This window comes from Ctenocephalides felis, unplaced genomic scaffold (assembly GCF_003426905.1).
Source record: "Ctenocephalides felis isolate EL2017-DRISC unplaced genomic scaffold, ASM342690v1 CF-g0.4_SCAFFOLD_01886, whole genome shotgun sequence".
NCBI classification, from domain to species: Eukaryota; Metazoa; Arthropoda; class Insecta; order Siphonaptera; family Pulicidae; genus Ctenocephalides; species Ctenocephalides felis.
In genome coordinates, this window is record NW_020538040.1 from 66311865 (window position 1) to 66338701 (window position 26837).

General features: G+C 29.6%; 2 protein-coding genes across 5 annotated transcripts; both read left to right on the forward strand.

Moving 5' to 3' along the window:
- Positions 1-50: 50 nt before the first annotated feature.
- LOC113377745 lies at positions 51-14863 on the forward strand. Of its 4 annotated transcripts, none has more exons than XM_026618155.1 (7): positions 51-115; positions 623-767; positions 12548-12730; positions 13745-13962; positions 14040-14292; positions 14358-14426; positions 14636-14863. In XM_026618155.1, exons 2-7 carry the CDS (start codon positions 675-677, stop codon positions 14816-14818), a joined length of 999 nt encoding a protein of 332 aa, XP_026473940.1. In that variant the 5' UTR covers positions 51-115; positions 623-674; the 3' UTR covers positions 14819-14863. The 4 variants fall into 4 exon arrangements, with proteins under 4 accessions (XP_026473940.1, XP_026473939.1, XP_026473941.1 ...); XM_026618154.1 differs by lacking the exon at positions 51-115 and adding an exon at positions 175-503; XM_026618156.1 differs by lacking the exon at positions 51-115 and adding an exon at positions 175-503 and having other exon boundaries at positions 663-767.
- Positions 14864-21075: 6212 nt separating this feature from the next.
- Positions 21076-22906, forward strand: LOC113378097 (transmembrane protein 11 homolog, mitochondrial-like). Its single transcript, XM_026618615.1, has 3 exons — positions 21076-21239; positions 21761-21981; positions 22606-22906. Exons 1-3 carry the CDS (start codon positions 21217-21219, stop codon positions 22890-22892), a joined length of 531 nt encoding a protein of 176 aa, XP_026474400.1. The 5' UTR covers positions 21076-21216; the 3' UTR covers positions 22893-22906.
- The last annotated feature ends 3931 nt before the right edge of the window (positions 22907-26837 follow it).

Here is a 26837-nt window from a genome sequence, read left to right on the forward strand (position 1 = left end):
ACAAATCGCAGTTGCACGGCGCGCAACGATAACGATAACAGTAAGCGCTGGCAACACTTAATGACTAAATGTCAATTGTCAATTGTCAACTATTTTGTCATGTACAAAATTCAAGGTAAAATATTTCAAAATTCAAGTTAATTCAACTATATAAAAAAATTATTATTCGTCATTATAAAATTATAATTACGTTGTAAAATGAAAATGCTAAATTGAAGTTTAAAATGTGTGGTACCTATTATTATTCCGGCAACACTCAAAATTCAATCATTATATACGTTTGGTTCTTAGATTGTTTAATATTTCTAATTGACGTCCTTTTTAACAAGAAACTCGTTAAAGTTTCTTAAATTTAATGCTAATATCATCAAATAGTACGTACACTGCAATTGGATGTGATTTCTAAATACTCTTGTTTGTTGGCTGGGGCACTTGTTTACTATTGGGACACCAAATTTCCCTAAGCTGCCAAATTGGCGGTGTGAACCGAATATTCAGCTTTGGTTGGTAGTGATTTTTTATGGATTTGATTCCTATTCATAAAAGTGATTGACATAATCTAATTAGCTTACATGTTCTAAAGAATATATCATACTCATATTCACTAAAAATTTCTAAACAGCTGCATTTGTTGCTGTATAATTATATAACACATTATACAGAGAAAACGAAGTATGGCTGCATTAGACGATGAACTTAAAACAGTTCGACAACTATGTGAGAAAACTTTGGATAATACAAAGCTTATTACTTGTGTCGGAGAAATGGTAAGTATTAGGACTGTGATAGTGAAGAATGTGATATATATATATATATATATATATATACATATATATATATATATATATATATATATAATATATATATATGCATAGGCATACTAACTATATATACAACAAAATGTTTAGGAGCATCCATCTAATAACAAAAACAATTTAATGAAGAAGAGTGTCTTTATTAGAATATATATTATGTCTTTATAGCTCAGTCATTTAAGCTTAAATTAGGTAAGAATCTCGGAATTCGAGATAGCCAGCTGTAAGTCTGTAAATACTTGTATATTAATACCCTAAAGTTGTCTCAAAACTACATACGTTAGGGTAGGGTAATACCATATGTAGGTTTTGAGACAATTTTAAGGTGTCAATATACAAGTATTTACAGACTTACAGCTTGGTATCTCGAATTCCGAGGTGAACTTACTATAATGACGAGACTATTATTTTTGGTCAAGTCATTATATAACATTCATCATCATAATTGTTTTACAAATATGTTATTATTTATATTTTGCTATTTTATTTTTTATGTAACACTGAAGATAAGTCAAACCAAGACTCAAACATATGCTATTCTTATAAAGACAGCATTCTTCATTAAATTCTTCTTTGTTCATCTATGGATATCATTTATATTGTATCAACTATCTTGTTCGATTGAACTGATGTTTATTTTCAATTGAAATAACGAATCATCCATCTAATAACAAAAACAATTTAATGAAGAAGAGTGTCTTTATTAGAATATATATTATGTCTTTATAGCTCAGTCATTTAAGCTTAAATTAGGTAAGAATCTCGGAATTCGAGATAACCAACTGTAAGTCTGTAAATACTTGTATATTAATACCCTAAAGTTGTCTCAAAACTACATACGGTAGGGTAGGGTAATACCATATGTAGGTTTTGAGACAATTTTAAGGTGTCAATATACAAGTATTTACAGACTTACAGCTTGGTATCTCGAATTCCGAGGTGAACTTACTATAATGACGAGACTATTATTTTTGGTCAAGTCATTATATAACATTCATCATCATAATTGTTTTACAAATATGTTATTATTTATATTTTGCTATTTTATTTTTTATGTAACACTGAAGATAAGTCAAACCAAGACTCAAAACATATGCTATTCTTATAAAGACAGCATTCTTCATTAAATTCTTCTTTGTTCATCTATGGATATCATTTATATTGTATCAACTATCTTGTTCGATTGAACTGATGTTTATTTTCAATTGAAATAACGAATCAACACATATTTTGAATTCAAAATAGCCCTACCAAAGTAGTACAGATTAATACAGTAATTTTCTTATTTTAATATAAATGCAATTATATTATCCTAGGATTTCGTTTTTATGTTTGTTCAAATTCAGATAATGATAACTACGATTATATCCAACAATTATCTGAATTATTTCTTTATTTTGGTTTATTTCGGATGAAAATATTCATAATGATTTTATAATGTGTAATTACACAAATATAGAAAATAAAATCTGAGACATGATCACTGATGGGATTTGAACCACTTCTATTCTTCTTCAATACAAACCTATGATTTGAACCCACATTTGAGCATAACGATTTCTGGCGCAACGCCTTAGCGCAGGATCGCCATCTTACGCTAAGAACTCTATATACACCTGCGTAGGTCCCGCAACCTATCTTACTGAATATTAATTAGTTTTTTTTTATATAATTGAACCACTATTTACAGGCGTATAATAATTTAAGATTTTCGTTGCGAAGGTCAGTTTTATAAAAATTTCATAAAAATTTCTAAAAATCTTCTTGTTACGACCAAAAACGTTTGGTATTTTGATGGGTGCTGTCATGTGAGCGCGCTAGGATCGTTCAAAAAAGAGACTCTTAAGGGGTTAACGAAAAAATGAGTATTTTCAGTATTTTCTTTTGTCATTAAACGATGTTTTTTTGCAAAAATAGTAATACGGCATTATTTTGACTTCAAGTAACAAAAATTTTAGAAAAGAAAAATTATTTTCAAAGTTATAGCTGTTTTTGTTGATACAGTTTTAAGAAACGGTCATGACGATGATAGTCATAACTCCTTAGAGATTCATCTTAAATCAATCGCATAAAAAACAATAGTTTTATAAATAGATAATCCTGGGCCTGATCGAAGCTTTTCTTTTTTTGCAAAAATTAACAAAATAACGGCATCAGAAAAAAATCTAGATTTCTGAGAAAAAATCAACAGTTAATTGGTCTTAAAAAAATTAAATTTATAAAAAAAATAAAAATCTTTTGATCAGGCCCGAGTTTATTATGTATTTTAAAAACTGTATAAATTTCATTAAAATCTAATGTAAGCGGTTTTTGAGTTACAATTGTCACCAGTTCAAAAAACATAGTTTTGAGAAAAACGCGTTTAAAGTTTCACATTCGATTTACGTACAGAAATACGGATTATTGAATTACTTAAACCAAGTATTTCTGGGCCATATCAATAGTTCATCAGTTATTGTGGTAGTTTCCAAAATTTCCATTTACTGTTGCCTGCGAAGCATTCTGGCCTCCCGAGTGTTCACGTTGGCGCGCTGATCTACCACTTTCACACGTGCGGCATCCAATTTTTCAGCATACCAATGGGAATTAGGTCCTAGGGTATCCATAATCAATAATAATGATTGTGTATATGTATGCAGCAATTTGTACGATAGTAGAACTAGTATTTACGGTGTTTGGGCATATTTTTCACACTAGTTGGTTGTACATCTCAATTTTTTTCTAATTATGCATTCAATCTTGAACTACACATCTTGAAAGTGAATTATCATTGCTGAGATCGTGGTAAATCGGTTTAAAAGCTTTTAAAACATCAGGAGGCAACGGAGAATAATCTTTAGTATAAGTATCGAGTTCTCCACTTGCGTCAGCGCGCTGGTAAGAGTCCAATAACTTAAAAAGTATTCATCTTATCAACTTGATATTTTCAGAGAATATTTTCAAGTTATTACACTTAAAGAAATTGCAAAAACAAAAAAATCGATTTTTCAAAAATTTCAAGTACCCCTAACCCCTTAAGCTTTTTAAATCTTCTTCCACAGTTAATGTTGCATATGCATCGATTTTAGTAGTAACGTTTTACTATCTAAGTGTTAAATATATTTTATTTTCTTCAATTGTTTAACAGTTTGTGCGATTAGTTATTTCCTGATTTACTTAATTTCCGTTTTAAATATTTTTTTACTTATATCGAAAATATTGTTGAAATTGTCATAGTTTAATAGGTTTATTTACAAGTATGCGAAATATGGAAGCCGAAAGCATCAAAGAACAACTCCACCAACACATTACTGAATAACTAGTTAGTGAGCATGGCGCAATTTTGCACCAAGAATAATTGGAAGTTGATTGGATTAGAATGCCGATAACGATGCAAAATAAATATCGTATCATAAATATTATGTATCTTTTGTCGATGCTATCGATGATGCTGGAAAGACATCTAGAAGATCTGATGAAATATACTATATTCACTGCATAATTTATTAATGCAACTGAATAATGTCTTGTATTAATTATTAATACATGACATGATCATGATTATATTAATAATTAATATATGATGAGCAATCACATGTCAGTCAGTTTAATGATAATATTTGCCTCTGAGGATTTTGTTCAAGAAACGTCAATTTTTGCAACTTATTTTGAATTTTCACAACTTTGAACTTAAAATTTGGCATGGCGCAAGTCAATGTCAAGCGTTCAGGTTTCAGCCGCAGGGCATCACGGCCAATACTATCACCTTGTCAAACGAAATATTTGCATTTGCTTCGACGACGTTGCTTTAATTTCATACAATTGTAGATATGTTCCTAGATAATAGTTTAAATATCTAGGTTAATATTATTAAACAAATCCAATTGAAGATCAAGGAATTACAGAATACATCAAGACCAGAAGTCACTAAATATCATACAATAACGAGTTTTAATTTCACACAAATCTACTCAACGAGAAGATCCAAAAAGATATGATCTTTCTCGTTCTGCAATAGTGAACAAACGAGTGTTTCCGAAATGAATCAGCTTGGTGAAGCTGATTGTCATACCTTTTTTTCTATTTATATTATTATTTTTCTATAAAAGTAAAATTATAGCTTCTATTATTTGATTTCAATATTTTGTCCTTTAAGACTATCAGTTTTAATTGACGAAAGAAATAAAAAATCTTACCATCTGTCGATATGCAATTTTGCACGAAAAATAATAAAAACAAAAATTATAGTTATTAGCGTGTTGTTAGATTTTGCAAAGTATTTCAAAGTTCGATCTTATATAACATAAGCAATTTTTTTCATAGCAGATTGTCCAGCGGAGAAAAGGAACATGGAATACTACAAACGTCTCATACATACCTATGTATGTATATGATATTGTTGTGGACTTAATGGTTTCTCTGTGACTGACCATCATGGAGGTTTCTGGATGAAACATTCCAACTACGAAATATGTGGAGACAAAACGCCTGAATGGCTTACAAGAAATAGGCGAAAGAATTATAAACATCTTATTATTCATTACTAGGGTAAAATGGTTAAAAAAAATGTGTAAATATCATTTTTTTGTGGTATTAGTCTAAATTCTGCAAAAAATTCAAAAGTCTTGTTAAAGGTATAATGTATTGACTGCCTGACTATATATATATATATATATATATATATATATATGTATATATATATATATATATATATTAATGAGTTATATTGATTCAGGTATTAGCATTTAGCACCAAGTAAAAAAGAAGCAATTATAAATAAAACTTTATTTATCCATACGTTTCGGTGTACAGTAAACCCTTGCTTTACGCGGCAAGTGCGTACCGTGCAGTATAGGAACCGTGCTATAAGAAACTCGTATTTAACATACAATTCAGGCTAATTCGTAGTGCGTTCTATGGAACCTTACATAGTGCAGTATGGGAACCGTGTTATGAGAGACTCAGAGTTGGTACAAATCGCACCATTTTTATCGCGTTGTATGGAGACCAAGAAATACAACTTGAAGTAGGAGAAATACGGACGAAATGACATGTAGGACATTGACACCTTATTCAAAAATTGGCGCGACGCAGTAGTCAGCTCAAACGTGTTCTTAGGCGGCTATTATACAATCAGGCATGTCTAAAAGATAAAAGTCGATAACAAAATTTACATCAATACCCTTTTGCACAACGGACTTATGGGCTGTTGACCAAATACCGCGTAATAAGAAGTCCGTGTAGTCGGAGGGATGTCGGATTTTTAGCTCCGTGTAGTATGGGAACCGTGTACCCAGAGTGCCGTGTAAAGCGAGGGCCTACTGTACGTCGATACTGTCATCCAGTGGAACAAACGAGAAAGTTCCAAATTAAATAATATATATATATATATATATATATATAAGATTATAGAACCTACATATAAATACTTATAGAATAATAATATAGAAATAATTATTAATTATTGCACACTATTACACAATTGTAATTCCAGGCGATCAATAATTCGCACATCTAAAACTATAATTTGAGATGATAAGTTAGAACTACATTTATGTAGTCACTACTGCAATAACTCTGTTTATAAATGTAGTTTTAACTTATCCTCTCAATATTTTAAATGTTCGAATTATTGATAACCTGAATGTACAATTGTGTAATACTGTAGTGTATTCATGAGTAATAATTATTTCCAATTATTTATTTGTAAACCATATAATTTTTATATATATATATATATATATATATATAAATATATATATATATATATATATATATATTTAATAATTGTAAATCTTTCTAGTTTATTCCATTGAATGACGGTCTCGGCGTAGACCGAAACGTATGGATAAATAAAGTTTAATTTATAATTGCTTTAATTTTTTTACTTGGCGCTACTGTCCGAAGCGATATAACTCATTAACCCTCTCTACTCAGATGCCGCCGCTCTGGCGGCAAAATTCATATAAATATCGGAATTCGCGAGTGGAAAGGGTTGAAATATATATCCTTACCAAATTTACATACTCCATATATATATATATATATATATATATATATATATATATATATATATATATATATACATATAGTAGCGAATCTGACAGTTCAATACATGGAATGGAATTCAGCTGTGGTTCATTTAGCAGAGCGTTTAGAGAATGGAGAGCAAATTTATTTTATAGATGCAAATGTGCAACAAGTAGTCATTATTCCAAATGATACAACTATGACTATGAATGCTGTATTTACCTTACTACAAACTTTAGTCAGAGCGCTGATGGATTCAAAATTGCATTTGTTGGGCACAAACAATAGTAGCTTTCCAAGAGCAATTTTCACATATACATATTTACAGGAAATTTCAATCAACATGCCGCAATTTAATTATTAATATATAACAATTATATATTATAAATTATGGTGTATTGGTCCTAGATCTTTCCAGCATTTAAGAATGATAGACTATTAGAAATCGATCATGAGTGGAATTTGGAAAGGATTTGGAACGAGCATTGCCTGTAATTCTTCAATCGACATCGGTGGACGAAATAAATTTGTATCTGGATTATTCAACATTGTGGCGATTTTACTAAAATGCGATTTATATAAGTATTTAAATGAAGTAAGGCATTAGATTTTCGTAAATTGGCTCCGTGCATTGAGTAGCCAGTTCTCCCTGTAGAAATAAATTGAGATTAAATATTGCAATATTATCAAATGTGGCCAACATTGGCTACATCTGATTATTATATGGGTCGACCAATATTAATGTTATTTGGGTTACTAATCTTTGGGTGAATCGAATGCGAGGTTATTTAATTTATCAATGATCTAGTTGATTTTATCATAATATTTCTAAAAACTGTCTTAGCCTATAGACAAAGTTCGTTTTGTTTCATATGAAATACATATAAAATGGTTTCATGTTGCATTTGATGCCATTTCAAAAATGACATGGCCTAACGGTCTTGGTGTTTTTTTTTTTTTTTTTTTTTGAAGTAGTACACCCTAGACAATATGTAATGTAAATGTTTTACTCGCATCCTTTTCATTTTCTCGTTCAAAGAAATTAAATTGTCACGTATAATCACCATATATTTACCGCTATCAGAGATCAAATATTAGCATTGAAACTTATAAAAAATTAATTTTAGTAATACTTTATTTGAAAATCAAAATTTACTTTTCGCATTATAATAATATTGTAATATGGGTTCATCAGATTTTTCAAAAATCTGCGAAAATTATTTTCCAATCCATATTACTCATTTTTTGTCAAAGCACTTGTAAAAAGCAGTTTTGACTTTACTTCATTTGGTACTAATTTTGACTACTTCTATTTGGTACCATTTTTTTATTTTTTCTTTTAATATTCAATAATAATCATCATCATTATTGTTAATTTATGAATAATTGTATTTGATAGAAAAACCAAACTAGTGGGGCGCATGGCATCGTGCCTTAAGGCAAATTGCTGGAACTTTCCGTACCGTAATTAAAAATTCGAGGAATGAGAATACTCAATAATTGTTTTAAATAATTTCAAAGAGATTATTTATTATAAATACATACTGTAAATTTATATGTGCTTATTGGGCGACGAGCGTATTCTACGAACAACTTATGTGTATGCTTACAAGATTTTTTAAATTTTTTTTTTTAAATTTGATTTCTTTGATTTTAAATTGAAAAAAAATTGTTTTCAAATTCTCGAAAAAATTTGGAAACTTTTGGAAATGTCCGATTTTTTTGAAAATTTCGAGAAAAAATAAATTTTTGTAAGAAATTGTTTTTTTTTAATTTCAATGTTTTTCAAATTTTCCGAAATTTAGATATTTTTTTCAAAATGATGAAAAATGTGCTAATGTTTAGTGAACATTTTTACCGTCAAATTACATTAAAAAAAAAATATTGAGAGTCCATAACCGCTAGACCTGGCTTCCCAAAAATTTAGTCAGTTATTCATCTTGTCAATACAAGTAAAATGTTTTTTGAATTTTTAAAATCGGACGCTCCGTTCTCTCAAAAACTGTGTTACCGTTTTTGGCACTTTTTGCCCCGTATCTTTGGACCTGCCTTCGTCAAAAACTAATCAGCACGTCTCCTTATCAGTACGAATTGAATGCTTTTTGAATTATTTGAATCAGTTGATCGGTGTTCCCGAAATCGTCGACGAAAATTTGTATCCGCACACACACACATACATCCATTTTTCTAACAATAAGGTATGCCAAAATATTCAGAAACCTTTGAAATGTAAAGATATATTAAAAATTTTCATTTTCGATTTTTTTGCGATTACTATAACTTACCATACGGGAAGTTAATAATGGAACGTATATAATTTCGAAATGTCGTAATTAAACATATACCAAGAATGGATAAATTTTTCGGTAGAAAAACATACATATATATATATATATATATATATATAATAATAATAATAATAATGGGTAGTGCTGCCCTAGGGCAGGTCCGTGAGCTGAGTTAAACTCCAACTCGATTCAGGGAAGAATAGTGTGAGAGGTTTCCCATTGCCATTTTACACCGTTATCAATTTTGTAAATAAGACATTAAAGTCTTGATTAACAAAAATAACGCGTTACCGATCTTCGCCACGACGAATCCATATATATATATATATATATATATATATATATATATATATTTTTTTTTTTTTTTTTTTTGAATAGTCTTGAATTTGATGTTGATATATATGTTTAATTTGAGTTTAATATTCGGGCGTAACATCAATAAAAATAGTATGAGTTTTTTTTTTTAAATTTATTTATTTAAAATCCATACGTTTCGGCTAGCATCTTAGCCATCATTCAGTGGTAATCAAGTTAACTATAAAAATTTAAACTAAATAAATTATATGAAAGGAAAATTCATGGAAAAACAATAATAATAATATAAGTAATAAAACACTTACAATTTTGTATCCTAATATAGCATATGAAACCATTATTAATCCATGGTATGAGTATGTGCACATTGATAAGATATATATTTTTTAACACAAACATCACAAATGGTAAAACACACTAATAATCATGATAACTTAACAAGTTGTCGAAACTATGTATTTACTCTTCGGAGTTTAGGATAGAAATGTCACATTTTTCTCAAAGCAGTTTTTAGCATGTGTTGATATTTTTTTGAAAAATTTAAAAGGCGATGGGATTTTGTTATTTTTTAAGGAATTTTGACACGCTATTAAGAAACCACGTGTTCGTTTCGTTCAGGGCCGTATTGTCAAAGCGTTTGTTTATGACTTTGTCGTTATGTAATTGTAAAAACAACCCCTCAGCGAATCTTCTTTTAATTGTATTCTCTTCAAAATGTAAAATTTTAGGGTTAAAAAAATCGATATTATGATTTAAATTTTTAATATGCTCAGTTAACATTGTTTTAAATTGCTTGGGATTTTTTGAATTATTTTTGTGTTGATTAAGGCGTTTACTCAGGTTTTGGCTAATTTCTCCAATATAAAAGAGTTCGCAATTAGAGCAATTAATTTGATATACCAAATTCCTGAGGCGGTCAAAATTGAACTTAGATTTCATTTGTGTAAAAATTGAACTAAGGGTTGCATCACAATTACATACCAACAGAATGCCACACTGTTGAAATAGTTTTTTCCACGAGAAATATAAATCTTTTACGTACGGTAGGCAAATGACACCAGTATACGAGGTCTGTTCAAAAAGTTTTCGTAATTTTCGTTTTTTCAAAAAAATATTTATTTATTCGTCTACATTAATGTGGTCCCCTTCAAAGTAGTCCCCCCCAGATATAATACACTTATGCCAGCGTTTTTTCCAATTTTCGAAGCACCCTTGATATTCACTTTTTGATATGTCCTTGAGCACTCTCGGCGATTTTCTTCAATCGAGGAAAACCGCCGTCCTTTCATGGGTCTCTTCAACTTTGGGAATAGGAAAAAGTCACACGGAGCCATATCTGGTGAATTTTTGCACTTTGCAACACTTTATTTCATTTTTTACGCAAAATTTAATACAAATTCTTTGACTTTTTCAATTCTTCCATTGTAAAAATCGCCGAGCTCAGAAAAACACGTCGAACCTTAGCGACTACCACAGACAAAGTAAACAGTGAATATAGCTGAAAATTTCATCATACTTTAGGGGCATGTATACCAACACAATAAATTTTGACAATCAGACACTCCAGACCCGCGAAATTTAATTATTAGTAATTCCGGGTACTTTTTGAACAGACCATGTATGATTCTAAGTCTAAGCGGTTTTTATGGTCTGTGAGGTCTTTTTGTTTGTTAAAAATGTAACTGCGTCTGTTATTTATGACCGAGTTGATTATGTACGTAGGATATGAGCTGTTTTTCAGTGTGTTTATTACCACTCATACCACCCTCTTAAAATGAAAATAGCGACAATAATAAATTTAACAGACCACGCCATATTACTATCTGACAAAAACTTCTGGGACACGAACATTGACCTGGTTATAAACACACTGAAAAACAACTCATATCCTACGAACATAATCAACTCGGTCATAAATAACAGACGCAGTTACATTTTTAACAAACAAAAAGACCTCACAGACCATAAAAACCGCTTAGACTTAGAATCATATACTGGTGTCATTTGCCTACCGTACGTAAAAGATTTATATTTCTCGTGGAAAAAACTATTTCAACAGTGTGGCATTCTGTTGGTATGTAATTGTGATGCAACCCTTAGTTCAATTTTACACAAATGAAATCTAAGTTCAATTTTGACCGCCTCAGGAATTTGGTATATCAAATTAATTGCTCTAATTGCGAACTCTTTTATATTGGAGAAACTAGCCAAAACCTGAGTAAACGCCTTAATCAACACAAAAATAATTCAAAAAATCCCAAGCAATTTAAAACAATGTTAACTGAGCATATTAAAAATTTAAATCATAATATCGATTTTTTTAACCCTAAAATTTTACATTTTGAAGAGAATACAATTAAAAGAAGATTCGCTGAGGGGTTGTTTTTACAATTACATAACGACAAAGTCATAAACAAACGCTTTGACAATACGGCCCTGAACGAAACGAACACGTGGTTTCTTAATAGCGTGTCAAAATTCCTTAAAAAATAACAAAATTCCATCGCCTTTTAAATTTTTCAAAAAAATATCAACACATGCTAAAAACTGCTTTGAGAAAAATGTGACATTTCTATCCTAAACTCCGAAGAGTAAATACATAGTTTCGACAACTTGTTAAGTTATCATGATTATTAGTGTGTTTTACTATTTGTGATGTTTGTGTTAAAAAATATATATCTTATCAATGTGCACATACTCATACCATGGATTAATAATGGTTTCATATGCTATATTAGGATAGAAAATTGTAAGTGTTTTATTACTATTATTATTATTATTGTTTTTCCATGAAATTTCCTTTCATATAATTTATTTAGTTTCAATTTTTATAGTTAACTTGATTACCACTGAATGATGGCTAAGATGCTAGCCGAAACGTATGGATTTTAAATAAATAAATTTAAAAAAAAAACTCATACTATTTTTATTGATGTTACGCCCGAATATTAAACTCAAATTAAACATATATAAATATATATATATATATATATATATATATATATATATATAGTATGTGTGTGTAGTAGTAATAGTGTATGTGGGTAGGTTACGTTTGTGTATGTTCATATGCAAGTATATAAATGTACACACATAATAAATTTGTGCTTTTAATTCCAGGTTCGTGTAGAAATTAGCACGACATCATTTAATACAATTATTTTGTGCATACAGTTTCCGAGTAACTATCCAGAGAATTATCTTTTATTGGAATTAAAATCCAAAACGTTGTCGAATGACTTTCTTAAAGGACTTACTACACTATGTGAGAAAAATTTAAAAAACGATATTGGACATCCACAGGTTTATTTTATATATAAACTACATTATATATTTATATTATTAATATGACAATATGAAACATCTATTGTTAACTGTTGATTATGCAAGTAGTGACAAAAGTACAGCAATGAAATAATAGAAAAGTTGACTCAAAATATTGAATATTGTTTTACATGCTTTAGTGATACAAAAGAACCTAGTTATATTTCATTTTAGAATAATTTAAAAATATATTTTAACCGTCGTCATAATTAATTCCTTTTTAATAACTTTTGATATATATTTTATTAGATAATAATTTATATCTATTATATTCTTTACTTTCTCGAGTCAATGTATCAATTTCTACCCTTTTTTAAATAAACTTTTTATTACATGTACTGAATAAATGAATTGGTTGGTATTGTCTTTTTTTAACTTATGTTTGTTTATGTATAAGATTTATTCAAACAGGAAAAGTTTGAGTGAATATGCATATATATATATATATATATATATATATATATATATATATATATATTAGGGTGGTCCTTAAAATGGTCATTTTCGAATTTCCTTGCTCCCAGGGGCTCAAATGGTTCCAAATTGATAAAAAACAATTCTCTGAAAGTTTTAGCTCTTAATATTAACGTTTAGATAGAGCGCAATTCAATCAAAGTTTTGTATGGAAATAGCATGGAAAATTTTTCAAAAATTTTAAAAATGTTCTTTAGATGTAATTTAGCGAACAAATGAATGAATAAAACGCATTTATTTGTCATTAAGTTATACCTAAAACATTTTTTTTTAATTTTCAAAATTTTTCCCATGCTCTTCCCATACAAACTTTGATTGAATTGCGCTCTATCTAAACGTTAATATTAAGAGCTAAAACTTTCAGAGAATTGTTTTTTCTCAATTTGGAACCATTTGAGTACCTGGGAGCAACGAAATTCAAAAATTAACATTTTAAGGACCACCCTAATATATATATATATATATATATATATATATATATATATACGAGTATATATATATATATATATATATTTGTAGGTGATGAAAACTATCAAATTCATTCGCACATATTTTTTGGAATATCCTTTATGTTGCTGTTATGATGAAGTAAATAAACTCAAGAATATAATCAAATCAAATGGTACATTAAAATTAAAACAGAAATCCTGCTGCATTCATGTGGATATATTCAGTGGAAATTATGAAGTGAAAATGAGAATCTTTATACCCCGAGAATATCCAAATAAATGTGTCAAGTATGCGTAATATATCTATACAGAATATATGTATCTCTATATATTCATTTTAATATGTGTAAAATATACATTTTTAGGCTTGAAGAATATACAGCAAATTTTCCTGAAGTTTTCAATTTGTACTTAGTTGGGCAATTTACTGAGATTGCTAGGCAATGTGTTGAGCCTCCATTGAGAAAAATAAAAACAAAGAAGCAGAGTGCACCTCAACCTTTTCAAATTAAACCCAGTTTAGAGCCTTCAGTAAAATTCATGATAGAAACTGTCATCAGATTTCAGCATGAGAAATGTCCAGTGTGTAAAGAACAATGTTTACCTGATAATCCAATGGTTTGTAAATTACTATGTTAAGAAATGCTGAAAACAAAATTCAATTGTTATATATACATTTTTAGGATGCTATAAAATGTGATAAAAACCCTAAGCATGTCGAGAGAGCTTTATGCAATCATTTATATCACCAGGTTTGTATTTTGTTTGAGAATTTTGGGCTGATTTAATTATATATAATACATTTAACTTTGACATTCAAATAATAACATAATTTTTTTTTTAACATGATTGAAAAGTTGAGATCATTGTTGATGGTTTGGCGAAAACTATATATTTTATATCTAAACTATATTGTTTGTGTATTGCATCATGAGTATTAATTTTATGAAACATTTTTTAGGAGTGTTTAACAAGATATTTGGCATCTCCTCCTTTTCCCCGAGATGGTAAAAAATGTCTAATCTGCACAGAAAGATTGCATCACCAGAAGTGGGGAGTGAATCCAAGACTTGCTGAAGACCGATGGGCCCACCAGCAGGCTCGTGAAAGAGAGTTAGATGAAGTGAAAGACTTCTTGCAATAAATTATAATTTTCGTTACATTGTTCAACATGTGTTACATATTACTGTGTCAAAGATTTTTTTTTTTAAATATGAAATAGACTCACAGTACTTATTGTTTGAAATTTTGTTTCAATATCATTTCTTTGCCATATTATATACTAGAGATGTATAACTATTATTTCAAAAAATGCTCGTGCTCTATAGATGTTTTAAAGCTTTTTATCAGGTGGAGCATGCGGTAAAACATGCTAATTGAACTATGTGAGCTCGTTACTAAGACAAACTATAATAAAAAAAAAAACTAATATTACAGGTGTTTTGAGGCTATGGTTTGTTTCATCATGAACGTAAATTTAAATTCTGTATCAAAACATCGGTATAATATAATTTGATAAATATGAATATATAGCCAAAAGTTTTATCCAAAAATTCTGAACTGTTTTTGTTCATCAAAAACTATTCGAAAGATATCATTTGGAAATCGTGCTGATTAGTTTTTAGCAAAAATAATTCTGGCGGGTTTAGTGAAACTCTGTATGGCAATATAGTTCCTGGGTTTGATTAAAACCTAACTTAAAAGTTCAAAAACTACAACAAGTGTTTATAAAAATTAATAAAAATTTTGATAAAGTATTAGGCGCGTGCTCGTCTTTAATATAATGTGTAATATTTAAAACATTTGTCGTAAATAACTAACATGTTCGGAAAATCTGTATAAAATTGAATATTCTGCAATAGCTTTTCACATTATAAGCTATACAGCAACTCAGTATACTTATAAATTAATATATGGATTAAGTTATTATTTACACATGTGTAGATGCAAAAACAAAATGCCACTCTTACACCTAGTTTATAAACTTTCCATAGGGTAAGTTATTGCAATTGTCCAAAAATTGAAAATGACCTTTTTGCATATCTTTATGTTTCAAAGGTATTTTGATTGTATTTGGAAGGTCATTTCGGCACACCTTAGAAAAAATGTATGTATGTATGTGTGTGTGCGTATGTATGGATACAAGTCTTTGCCTATGTTTTCGTGAGCGCGGATAAACAGATTTGAATGATTAAATTCCTAACGATGGGGAGACGTGCTGATTAGTTTTTGGCAAAGACAAGTCTAGCCGTCTAGTAGCAAAGAGTGTAGAAAATAGAAATTGAGTTTTTGAGAGAACGGAGCATCCGATTTAAATGATTTAAGACATTCAATTCGTAATGACAGGAAGAAGTGGTGATTAGTTTTTGGCCAAGGCAGGTCTAAATGTGCAAAAACTTGCAGTTTTTGAGATCACGAAGCATCTGATGATTTGATTGATTCAAAAAACCTCTGGCTTGAGTTGACGAGACAACTCTTTTTGGGCAAAGCAAAAAAAAATTGTTCATTTCAAAATATCAAAACAAAAAAATTTTTTTTTTCATTTCGACAATGATTCGGATTTTATTTCAATTTTATCTCAAATTCGAAAGCTCACATATATACTTTAAATAAATAATTTTAACTTTGCAATGCAGTGTATATGATTGTTATAAATATGAGATAGGATCCTTCTTTTTAACTCCGATTGATTAAATTTTGTTTATTTAGTTTTTTTTTTGTAAACATATATAAACGTTGTTGTATAAGCTCTTATATTTTGTCTATAAAATACGAATAATGAAAGTTACAATATTTTAATAATTTATTTGAAAACATTTAACTATATTTTAAACATTTAAAAATATTCAGAGCGCTATACATATTTCGATACGGAAATGATTAAAAAAAAGACTGTCTAAAAAAAAAATTTAGATTTTGTGAAATATCTAATCAATTTAATTAAAACGTCAATAAAAATGGTCTGCCAGACATTTTATAAAAGTCGGATTTATTGCTCCTTATGGAAGAAACGAATCAAACTTTTTATGAAAAATCTTAATTCTGGAGTGAGAGGATGCCTACATCATTTTATAGACCACCTTTATTTTCGGAGTGGATTGAGGTACAAATTTATTGGTATCAGGGCTGTGTCCGGGTATATGGCCGCCTGCGTGCGAGCATATATATAGCCGCACTTCAAAATAACATGATAGAAAATATCAAATATATTTCCACGAAAATTTTCGACTTGTAAATTTTGTTTTCTCGACGTTTTTCGTAATTCTAAATTATTTGAGAATTGAACAAAAAATGACTTGACTTTTCGCCAACGTTTTCCCAAAAGCAGTGAAATCGATTTCAAAAATTTAAAACATTTGATATAATTCGATAACGTCTCCCATACAGCACGGGTCAAACAATGGTCGACCTGTTTGGTACCATTTACAGCCTACCGGGTTATTATAAGCCCATTATGGGCCAATTTATGACGCAGTGGGCTTAGACCCATACGTTACGCGCCGGGTCAAACAATGGTCGACCTACTCTGACCCATTACTCACCGAGTTGTTATGGGCAAATGAAAAATGTATTCAAATATACCGCGCATGCGCATACGCGTGCGCGGCGTTTGCACAACTAGCGCACAGATGGCGGCACTTATGTTGTTCGGCATTTGTATTTCTTTGTCTGTTCTCATGACTGTCATAGATAAACACGATGAACAAATATAACCTGAGTACTGTATACGTATACTTATGCTACTAAAATTCTAAACAATATTAGAATATAATATATTCGTAATTTGTTTGTCGTTTGACTCTGTAATTTGTCAAAAAAAATTCTATAAATATATATGTCTGATAAAAAAATTCGCAAACACATTGCGACTGTGTCAGATAGACATTTTTATAGAAGACTTTTTTGGGAAGTGCAGAAATTACGTTCGGAAAGTGTTTTGCAGAACTCTGAATGCGTAAAGGATTGCCTAGTACTAGTGCTTTTACAATAGATAATATTGAAACTGCGACTAATGCTTCTATTGGAGATGACTTTGAAGGACCGTCTTCTTGCCAGGCAGAGTTACAGGGTGATGTTGAAACAAATGATTATATTTCTCTTTCATATAGCGAGGATAGTTCCAATGAAGATATAACTGAAGTTTTTGATGCAAGACAATTTTTAGCAGACTGGGTTGTGAATTGTCAGATACCTCATAATGCTGTATTCGCACTACTTGAAGGGCTAAAACTTCATGATTGTTTCAGTGATTTACCAGCAGATAGTAGAACACTTCTGAAAACAAAAAGAACTGCTGTATCAAAAGTTGTAAGTCCAGGTGAATATATTCATTTTGGTTTATTAACTGGATTGAAAGATTCTATTGATAGGTTGAAATTGATATCTTCTATCATTGAATTAGAAATTAATGTAGATGGTTTGCCTCTCTCGAATTCTTCGAACATGTCAGCTTGGTCTATTAAGCACTGAGGGTTTTGATCACAATGGGAAACAATATAAGGTACGCATCAAATATTTTGTTTGTGATACTCCCGCCAAATCATTTATATTGCAGAAAAGGGACACACAGGCTGCTTCTGTTGCTCGAAATGTCTTGCTCGTGGTTCAAATATTAATCGCAGAATTTGCTTTCCAAAAATGCAATCACCTGCAAGAACAGCTGAACACTTTCGAAGCTTAGAAGATGAAGACTACCACAATGGCTATACGAGATTGCTTGAAATACCGTACATTTGTTTAGTTACTAATGTACCACTTGACTATATGAATTTGATTTGTTTAGGAGCAGTTAAGAGATTGATGCTTTTGTGGACTGAAGGTGAGCTTCCAATTCGTTTGCCATGTGCTAAAACTAATGACTTTTCCAATTTTTTATGCAGCTTAAAGATTTATATATCCAAGGACTTTGCTAGGAAGCCTCGATCATTGAAATATATGAGACCATGGAAAGCTACAGAATTTAGACAATTATTATTGTATAGTGGTCCAGTAGTTTTGAAATCTCATGTCATATTTCAAATGACTTTTATAAAAATTTTCTTACTTTACATATTGCTATTAAAATTTTATGTAGCAACACGTTATTAAATGATCTTTTAGATTATGCTCAGCAACTACTTCATCATTTTGTTGAAAGATTTAAGGTTTTATATGGAGATCATTATGTAAGTCATAATATATATAACATTTTACACTTAGCTAATGACACCAGAAGTTTTGGTACACTTGATTCATTTAGTGCCTTTAAATTTGAGAATTACATGCAGGTCTTGAAAAAATACATACGGAAGTCAGAGAAACCATTGCAGCAAAGTTATGAAAGATACTTTGAGGTAAAAGAACTTTTTATGGGAAAACATGTAAGGCCTGTAGCCATGCCTAGAGCTTGTGAGATGTCTATGCATTTCGAAGGACATTTGATAGAATATTGTGGTAAACCTCAGTATAAGGTTGTATATTGTTCAGATTTTACATTCAATATTAATAAAAAGGCTGATTCATTACGGCACCAGGTTTTAATGAATATAGGCTTAATAAGCAGTGATGCCAGTGTGATATGAAGGATGATTTGCCTGATTATACACTGGCAGTTTATAATAAATTTCCTGTTCGGACAGAGGCAGAACTGCTAGATGTGGAGCAGCTATTGACAGATGTGAGAATAGCAGAGATATCGCTAAATATGATGTTACCCAATGGATAAAAGTGGACAAATCAATTATATATACTGCTAAATATACATATACCGTCATGCCCATGACAGATTTATTTGCATTTTTCCGTAAGTTGAAATATATTCCACATATTTCGAAAATGTCAACTAACATTTTTTATTTGATAAAATAAACCTGTAAAACTATAATTCAAATTTTGTTATTTTCAGTGCTTTAGAAGATGGTGAACCCAATGTGAATAATTAGTTTAAATTATATAAATAATAATAATACTATACATAGAAAATAATAGGTTTTAGGATAATAATCACCAAAAATTTAGTTAAGTTAGTTTAATTTAGTTATTTTCTAGTAATGTAAATGAAATTATTTTTAATAAATATATTACTTATGGAGTTGCAGTTTTAGCTCATTTGATTTTTATAACTATATGGATTATTTATATTTAATACAAATACGCACGGAAAGTATGCAACAATTGTTGCACTATATACCGCCATTTTGACCCATCGCGATACCATTCCAGCCCCATAGCATACCCGTATTGAACCCGGCGGGTTGACCATGGGTCAAACCAGGGCTCTGACATATGTGCCGCCATGGGTTCACCTATGTTCATATATGGTACCAGTGGGTTGACCATAGGTTAACCCTACAGCCCATTGTGACGACCATAGGTTGACCCTATGTCAACCATGTGCTGTGTGGGCTAGCATCTGTGAGTTTTGTGCAACGATCAACCTAGCCGTTTCTAATCAAAAGAGTAGTGTAAAATTTTTCGTACACATTTTAGCCAAAATTCTGCATCGAAAGATATCATTTGGGAATTGTGCTGATTAGTTTTGAGAGATCGTCCAGATCGTTTCTTCGTTTTTATTGTTAAATATTCATTTATGTTGATATTTATGAAACCTTTTTGGCAGTAGAGATCATAGTCTCAAATATAGGTAACTATATAAATATTTCGACCCTACGTTAAGTAGTTTTAATTTTTAAAATATAATCAAAGTTTGAGCAAATAAGCAGTGCTTTTTTACGTGAGTCATATTTTTATCTTCAGTCGACATTTTCTTAAAAATGCGCAATCTGATTTGAAAAATCGATGAAATTCGATAAGCACTCGTGCTGGTTAATTTTGCCTCACGATCGGCCGATCAGTTTCTTTAGAATTATCAAAAAAGTGTCAAATTTTAGCCAAAATTCGTGAATCGATTTTGGAAATTCAAAAGCCATTACAAAGGTAAAATTTGAAAATCTCCAATACGGCCCGCCTTTAGCTGATTTTTACTATGGCCGTCTTTCAATTCAGCGGACTTTCAATACGATCGTGAATAAATTCACCGGCTTTGGTCTCCTAATACAACGGTCTTTTCATTTTGGCCGCCTTGTAATTCAGTTGGGTCTTAAAACGATGGCTTTTTATTGCGGCCAGTTTTGGCCACCTCTTAATTTGTTTATTCTCTGATTTGGCCGCCTGCGTGCGGTGCATTGCATGCTAGCCATGCACCCTGATTGGTATACGAATATAGCCTACGCGTTTATGTTCTGTGATATGTATATTGGAATGTTCTTATTAGAATTGAATCCTATTGGAATCTGATTAACCGTAATGTGGTTCATTGCTTCACTAACTCTGTTAATGGCGACATCTACCATATGGAGGCTAAAATAGTAGTTCATAACTGAACCATTTCTTATTATACAACACATAATAATGAATTGCGAGTTATAACGATTGTAAATTTATTTATCGTCTGATAAATAGTCCATTTAATATCGAATCAGTTTGGTAGTGTTATTTCTTATCCATTGTTGTGATATTAACAGTGGAGTAAGAAACTGGGTATAATAGTATTGTGTATAGAAAATGTCGGGCGATGACAATACTCAGTGAGTTTGCTTGCATGTATTTACAAACTAAATGTGAAAGTTAATGCGAAAAATTCTTGTTGTCATTGTGTTAAAGTTAGCGATAACTACATTTTTCGGTTGTTTTGATAAACTCAAATTTTATTCTGGGGGCAAAATGCTAAATTCATTTTGAACAATGAATTGATTGTTTTGATTTATCATTTTATCAAACCATTACATATATATATATATATATATATATATATATATATATATATATATATATATTATAATTTAATGAATTTGTTATTGTTTATTTTTTGGATATGTATTTTTAAATCCTTTTCATTCAAATAATATTTTTTCTTTGTTTGCATTTTATAAATATGCAACATACACACACACATATATATGCATATTATTTATTTATTGATCACACTAAAATTCATTGTATGCAAGGTTGTGGATGTGATTGTGAATTTAGTGTTAAAAATAAATCCAAGATCTTCTTTTATTGTACTTGCTTATTTTTTATATCTACAAGCATTGATTATTTTTAGAGCCCCTAATACTCCACATATTGCTGTAATTCGAGAAGTGTATGACAGCGAAAATGCCTACGAAGTTTTTGAATTGGAATTGGAAAGAGCATTGGACATAGGCTATTATATGATAGTTATAGAACCAACACGTCTTGGTGATGAAACTGGTCGCTGGATTTCTGTTGGAAATTGTCTTCATAAAACTGCTGTTTTATCTGGACTAGGAGTTATTGGATTTGGTATGCATTTATTTATTCTATTATATACATATATAATTTTTTTTAATTATTATAACATGACAATGTGGTATTTACTTCAATAATTGCTGATTTTGATCAAATTCTTATGTATATAAAATTGAATATTTTATTTTAATTCATTTTATTTGGTAATTTATTTTATTATGTGGCTGGTTTTCTGAGTTTCTAATGTAAAATCATTTTTAATCATAATTTTAAAGAGACAATTAGCATATATTTCAAGCAATAATAATTTAAACATTCATTATTATCACCATTACCAATCTTTTAAGTTTATAATAATTTTGGAATTTATTATTATAGTTAATTGTTTATGTTTGACTTAAATTATGATCTTGTTGTTGAAATATCATGCCATAGTTATACTGGTTTGTTTTCTATCAATTTAATATTCCAAAATGTGAATTGAAAAAGAATATTTTGAAAAAATTATGACAAACTTAATGCTTAGTTATTAAAAATTAAATTAAAGAGGTTTGAATAATGCAGCGTTTCAAAAATAAACATATACATACAACAATACTTGTAGTTGGTTGGATAATATAATTGGCAGTTAAATTTTAATTGTAGCTTTTTGTTGAGTCATGCATTATGTTATTATAGGTATATTATGGCCTAATAGACCCCTTGTGATAACGCCCTTGGCAGCAATATCTTGGTTCTGTACAACTTTATATACTGTATCTTGGCAATTTGATCCCTGTTGCTATTATCAAGTAGAAAAACATACAGAAGAATTAGCAAAACTACCTATATTGAATACTCTGCAATCAAATAATCCTACAATTCTTGTCAGAAAGAGTATTAAACGCCGTGTTATCTTACATTCAACTGTTACAACAATTGCAGCTGTATTCTGTGTTTGGAGGCTGTATGATGCCTTTAAATAAAATATTTCAGCCCAATGAACAACAATAATGTGTTTGTGATTAGTTTATTTGATTTTAAGTTGAACTTTCTATTTGAGTTTCAATATTTTATATCTTTGAAAGTGTTCGAATTACAAATTCTTTAAAGTTGCAATAAATGCAATTGCATGGATATCAATTATGAAGTAATCAATACTTAATGTGTATGATATTTTTATAAAACGTAAAACACATGTATTTTATTACTCTGATCTGTTTGAGATTTTGAACAAAATTGGATTATTTGGTCATATTAAGATTCATGGTGAAGACTTGGAATTTATGCAAACATGTTATTGATATCTTATTTGCTTTTTGTTTATTGAAAATGGTATAAAAAAATAAAAACAGATATGAAAGATGTTGAAAATCAAAACGCTACTGAAAATCAAATAATGCAAAAGATATTGGATAAAACTTATAATTAATGAAGCAAATTTTTATGAGTTACTGCAAAAAAGCAGGGATTTGTGATAGCAGTTATAAGTGAGATGAACCGAAATTATTGTAATTTGTTTAATTTTTATTATTCATTAATCTAGAACTTAAATGCCACTAAAATAAAGAAAGTAAGATGTTTGATAGATTGTCATATTACACGATTTGACAAATATTCAAATGTGGGATCAAAAAATTATTTTGTATATTATTAATTATCTGTATATTATTTTTTATGTTCACGAAATTTATTATTAAGAACTAAATTCATAGAAATTTTTAGTGTATATAGGTTTAAATTAGTATAATGTGTTTAAAAAAAAGAAAATATTTTATTTACATCTACATTTTTGCACAATGATATAATGTAAGATTTGTTCTTTTTAAATTAAAAGTTATTATTTCTAAGTGATATTTGATTCTATTACAATTTGTATACACAGGTATATAGAAAAGCACTTACTTTCCTTACATTTTCCTGAAGTGAAAATAATGTAATTATAAGATAAAATATATCTTTGGTATTATACTTGCAGGTATATTAATTTTATATTTCGCTAAAGAACATGACAGCACTTTAACCAAGTAATGTTTTTATTAATAGATAAAATTTTTGACTATAATTCTGATAGTTGTAAGCAGATACAAATTATGAATATATTCTTTTATTATTATTAATACATTGAAAATATTTTTAACAAATATTTTAGGTAACGACAAGGAACAAAAAGACATGAGAACGCAAATGTCAAAACATATCCATAGAAACCAAATGTTTTTCATATAGATGGAATACAAAAGAAAGATATCAAGATTAAAGTTTTTAGTTATAATTTCTTATACAATATAATTAGCACAATTTTACTGTCTAAACTAAATTAATTGCATATTTATTAGTAGAGGAAAACTTTATTCGCAAAACATTTATTTAGAAACATAAGCTTTAGTAATTTAACCAACCGTAGTATGGAAATTTTCAATATATTAATAAATCCATACCGCGTTTTAAATTAATCAAAACGGTTGCTGTAATAAAAATAGTTTTAAAATTTTTATCACGATAAAATATATATGAAAATTCAGAATTGCTGTAAGTGGCATTTTGCCTTGAGTTAAATTGACTCAATCAATACAAAATCAATATATTAATTTACGAGCGGTTTGTAAGTATACCAAGTTGGTGGTAATGTGAGAAGCTATTGCAAATTATTCAAATTTGTGCGAAATTTGCCAAACATGTTATTTTTGGCAAATACCTAAATAATAAATGTTAAACATTGAAAGAATAATAAACGCGCATCTAACACGTATACCGAATAAAGACCGAATACCAAATATTCGGCAGGTTTTTGGCGCCTAAGCTCGTAATGTAATTACTATCAGTATATTTCGATAAAGAACCAACAATATTTTTTTATTTGGAAATGCTGAATGAATTTATTGTATTGATACAACACTTGTGTGTAACCATTGAATGATTCATATTAAATAATATAAACATGTAACAATAAAGTATCTTGTAAACATTCAGAAAAAAGTTCTTCACGTCTTCATTGATAATGTCAAAAGTCGATAAAGTTTAAATTATTATATATACGAAATCATTTCTTCATACCCAGAGACAGATCCATCGCGAGCATTTTATCGCATAAAAGATAAAACACCAACGATGCTGTCGCTGAGCGGCGGCGGCGCCTTTGATTTTAACTATTCGGTATTCGGCCGAATATTAAAAAAGGTGCCGAATATGCCGAATTCGGAATAGTAACCGAATATTCGGTGCAAGCTTATTTACACAATTATTCCAAGTCTTAATAAATTTGTATAATTTAACAACTGCACATACTGCACATACGCCTACTTTTCGTAGGCGTATCATATTCATCAAACCCATGCACTCTATGAATTAGATTATTTAGATATAGACACTGTAGATTTATTAAAATGGTAAAAAATTAACAATGAATATGAAGAAACAACACTGGCAATCTTTACCGCAAACTAATCAGCACGATTTGCGACTGATGTCTTGCGAACAGTGTTTTGTTTTCAAAATCGGTTCGGGATTTGTTTTTGAAAATGTGGATAAAATTTGTTGCAGTTTTTGGTAACTCTAAAAAATTTAAGCTAAGCTAATCGGCGAAACTAACTAGATGCCATCTCACGGCGCGTGTCTGAACAGGGAGTGAACCTATGAATCTGTTGTATCTTGCTATACGTTTATCTACGGTAGTGTTAATCCGAATGCAAATGAAGTTCTGTATAATTCATAGATAATGTTGGTAATAAACTTGCCGCGAAAGTTTGCTTGTTTGTTTGAAAAGATTTATTTGTTCCATATTATATTACATAAAAGAAAAAGTGAGTATATAAGATTTTGTATATCTATCATCTGATAGTAATACAATTCATTGATATATATCATTTGAAACATTATTGATTGTATAAATTAAATAAATTAAAGATATAATGGAAAAAAATCACAAAAAACCATATTACACTGTTGATTTTTGGAGGTGTCTTATAGTGTTATTTATTATGAATGACTGTCGGTAGGTTGTAATTGTTGTACTAAAACATACCTTGAGTTATAGATCCAATATCCGTAATAGTTGGGTTATTACTATGTTTGCATTTTTCAAAAAATTTCCTTGCTTACTTTTTTATAATTTCATATATAAATGGTATATTCAGTCGGTTGCGAAGATAGTGATTGGATACATAATGATAAGTGATAGGGTTTCTCTTTATTCCGAGTATCATTTTTAATGCTTTATTTTGTATAATTTGTAATTTATTTATGTTTTGTTTATTGGTCATACACCACGTAGGGGCTCCATAGGTTAAAGTTGATCTTACCATTGCTAGATAAAGTCTTCTCTTATTCTTCAGATCAATATTGTTGCTAAATTTTAGTAAGAGGTACAATAAATATAATAATCTATTAGCATGATTAATTTGCATTTGATATGGTCGTTGAAATTCAGTTTTCTATCTATTACTAAGCCCAGATACTTAACTTTGTCTCTCCATAAGATATTATTGCCGTTTATGTGTATGTAGGATTGAGGAACAGGTGATTTTTTTCTTTAGTAAATAAAATTGCTTCTGATTTGTGAATATTTAGTCGAATTTACCATCTATTGGCGTAATCCATTATTGCATTCAGGTGTTCTTGAAGTCTGATTATGATAGTTCTGTCGGACTTAGCGGATGTGTATATAACAGTGTCGTCTGCGAATGTTAGTAAATTGGTACTTGGTGCTGTAGGTAAATCTGAAATAAAGATAGAGAATAGCAATGGTCCAAGAATACTTCCTTGAGGTACTCCTGATGAAAATGCCGCGCAAGTATTTACCGATTTGTTATGATATTGTGAAACACCCACTATCCACTGATCTGAAGCAAAACAAATTTTGCGTTTCCGTATGTCAAAAGCAACAAATAGATCGAAGCATCTCAACCAAACAAGCAAATTTTGTTCAACGA

Bases quoted from the DNA above. Each gene is read 5' to 3' on its own strand.
- LOC113378097 (XM_026618615.1), top strand. From the start codon at position 21,217: ATGTCGGGCGATGACAATACTCA. The intron at 21,240-21,760 runs GTGAGTTTGCTT...GATTATTTTTAG, and splicing joins TCGGGCGATGACAATACTCA to AGCCCCTAATACTCCACATA. The intron at 21,982-22,605 runs GTATGCATTTAT...ATGTTATTATAG, and splicing joins ACTAGGAGTTATTGGATTTG to GTATATTATGGCCTAATAGA.
- LOC113377745 (XM_026618155.1), top strand. From the start codon at position 675: ATGGCTGCATTAGACGATGAACTTAAAACAGTTCGACAACTATGTGAG. The intron at 14,293-14,357 runs GTTTGTAAATTA...ATACATTTTTAG, and splicing joins GTTTACCTGATAATCCAATG to GATGCTATAAAATGTGATAA. The intron at 14,427-14,635 runs GTTTGTATTTTG...AACATTTTTTAG, and splicing joins GCAATCATTTATATCACCAG to GAGTGTTTAACAAGATATTT.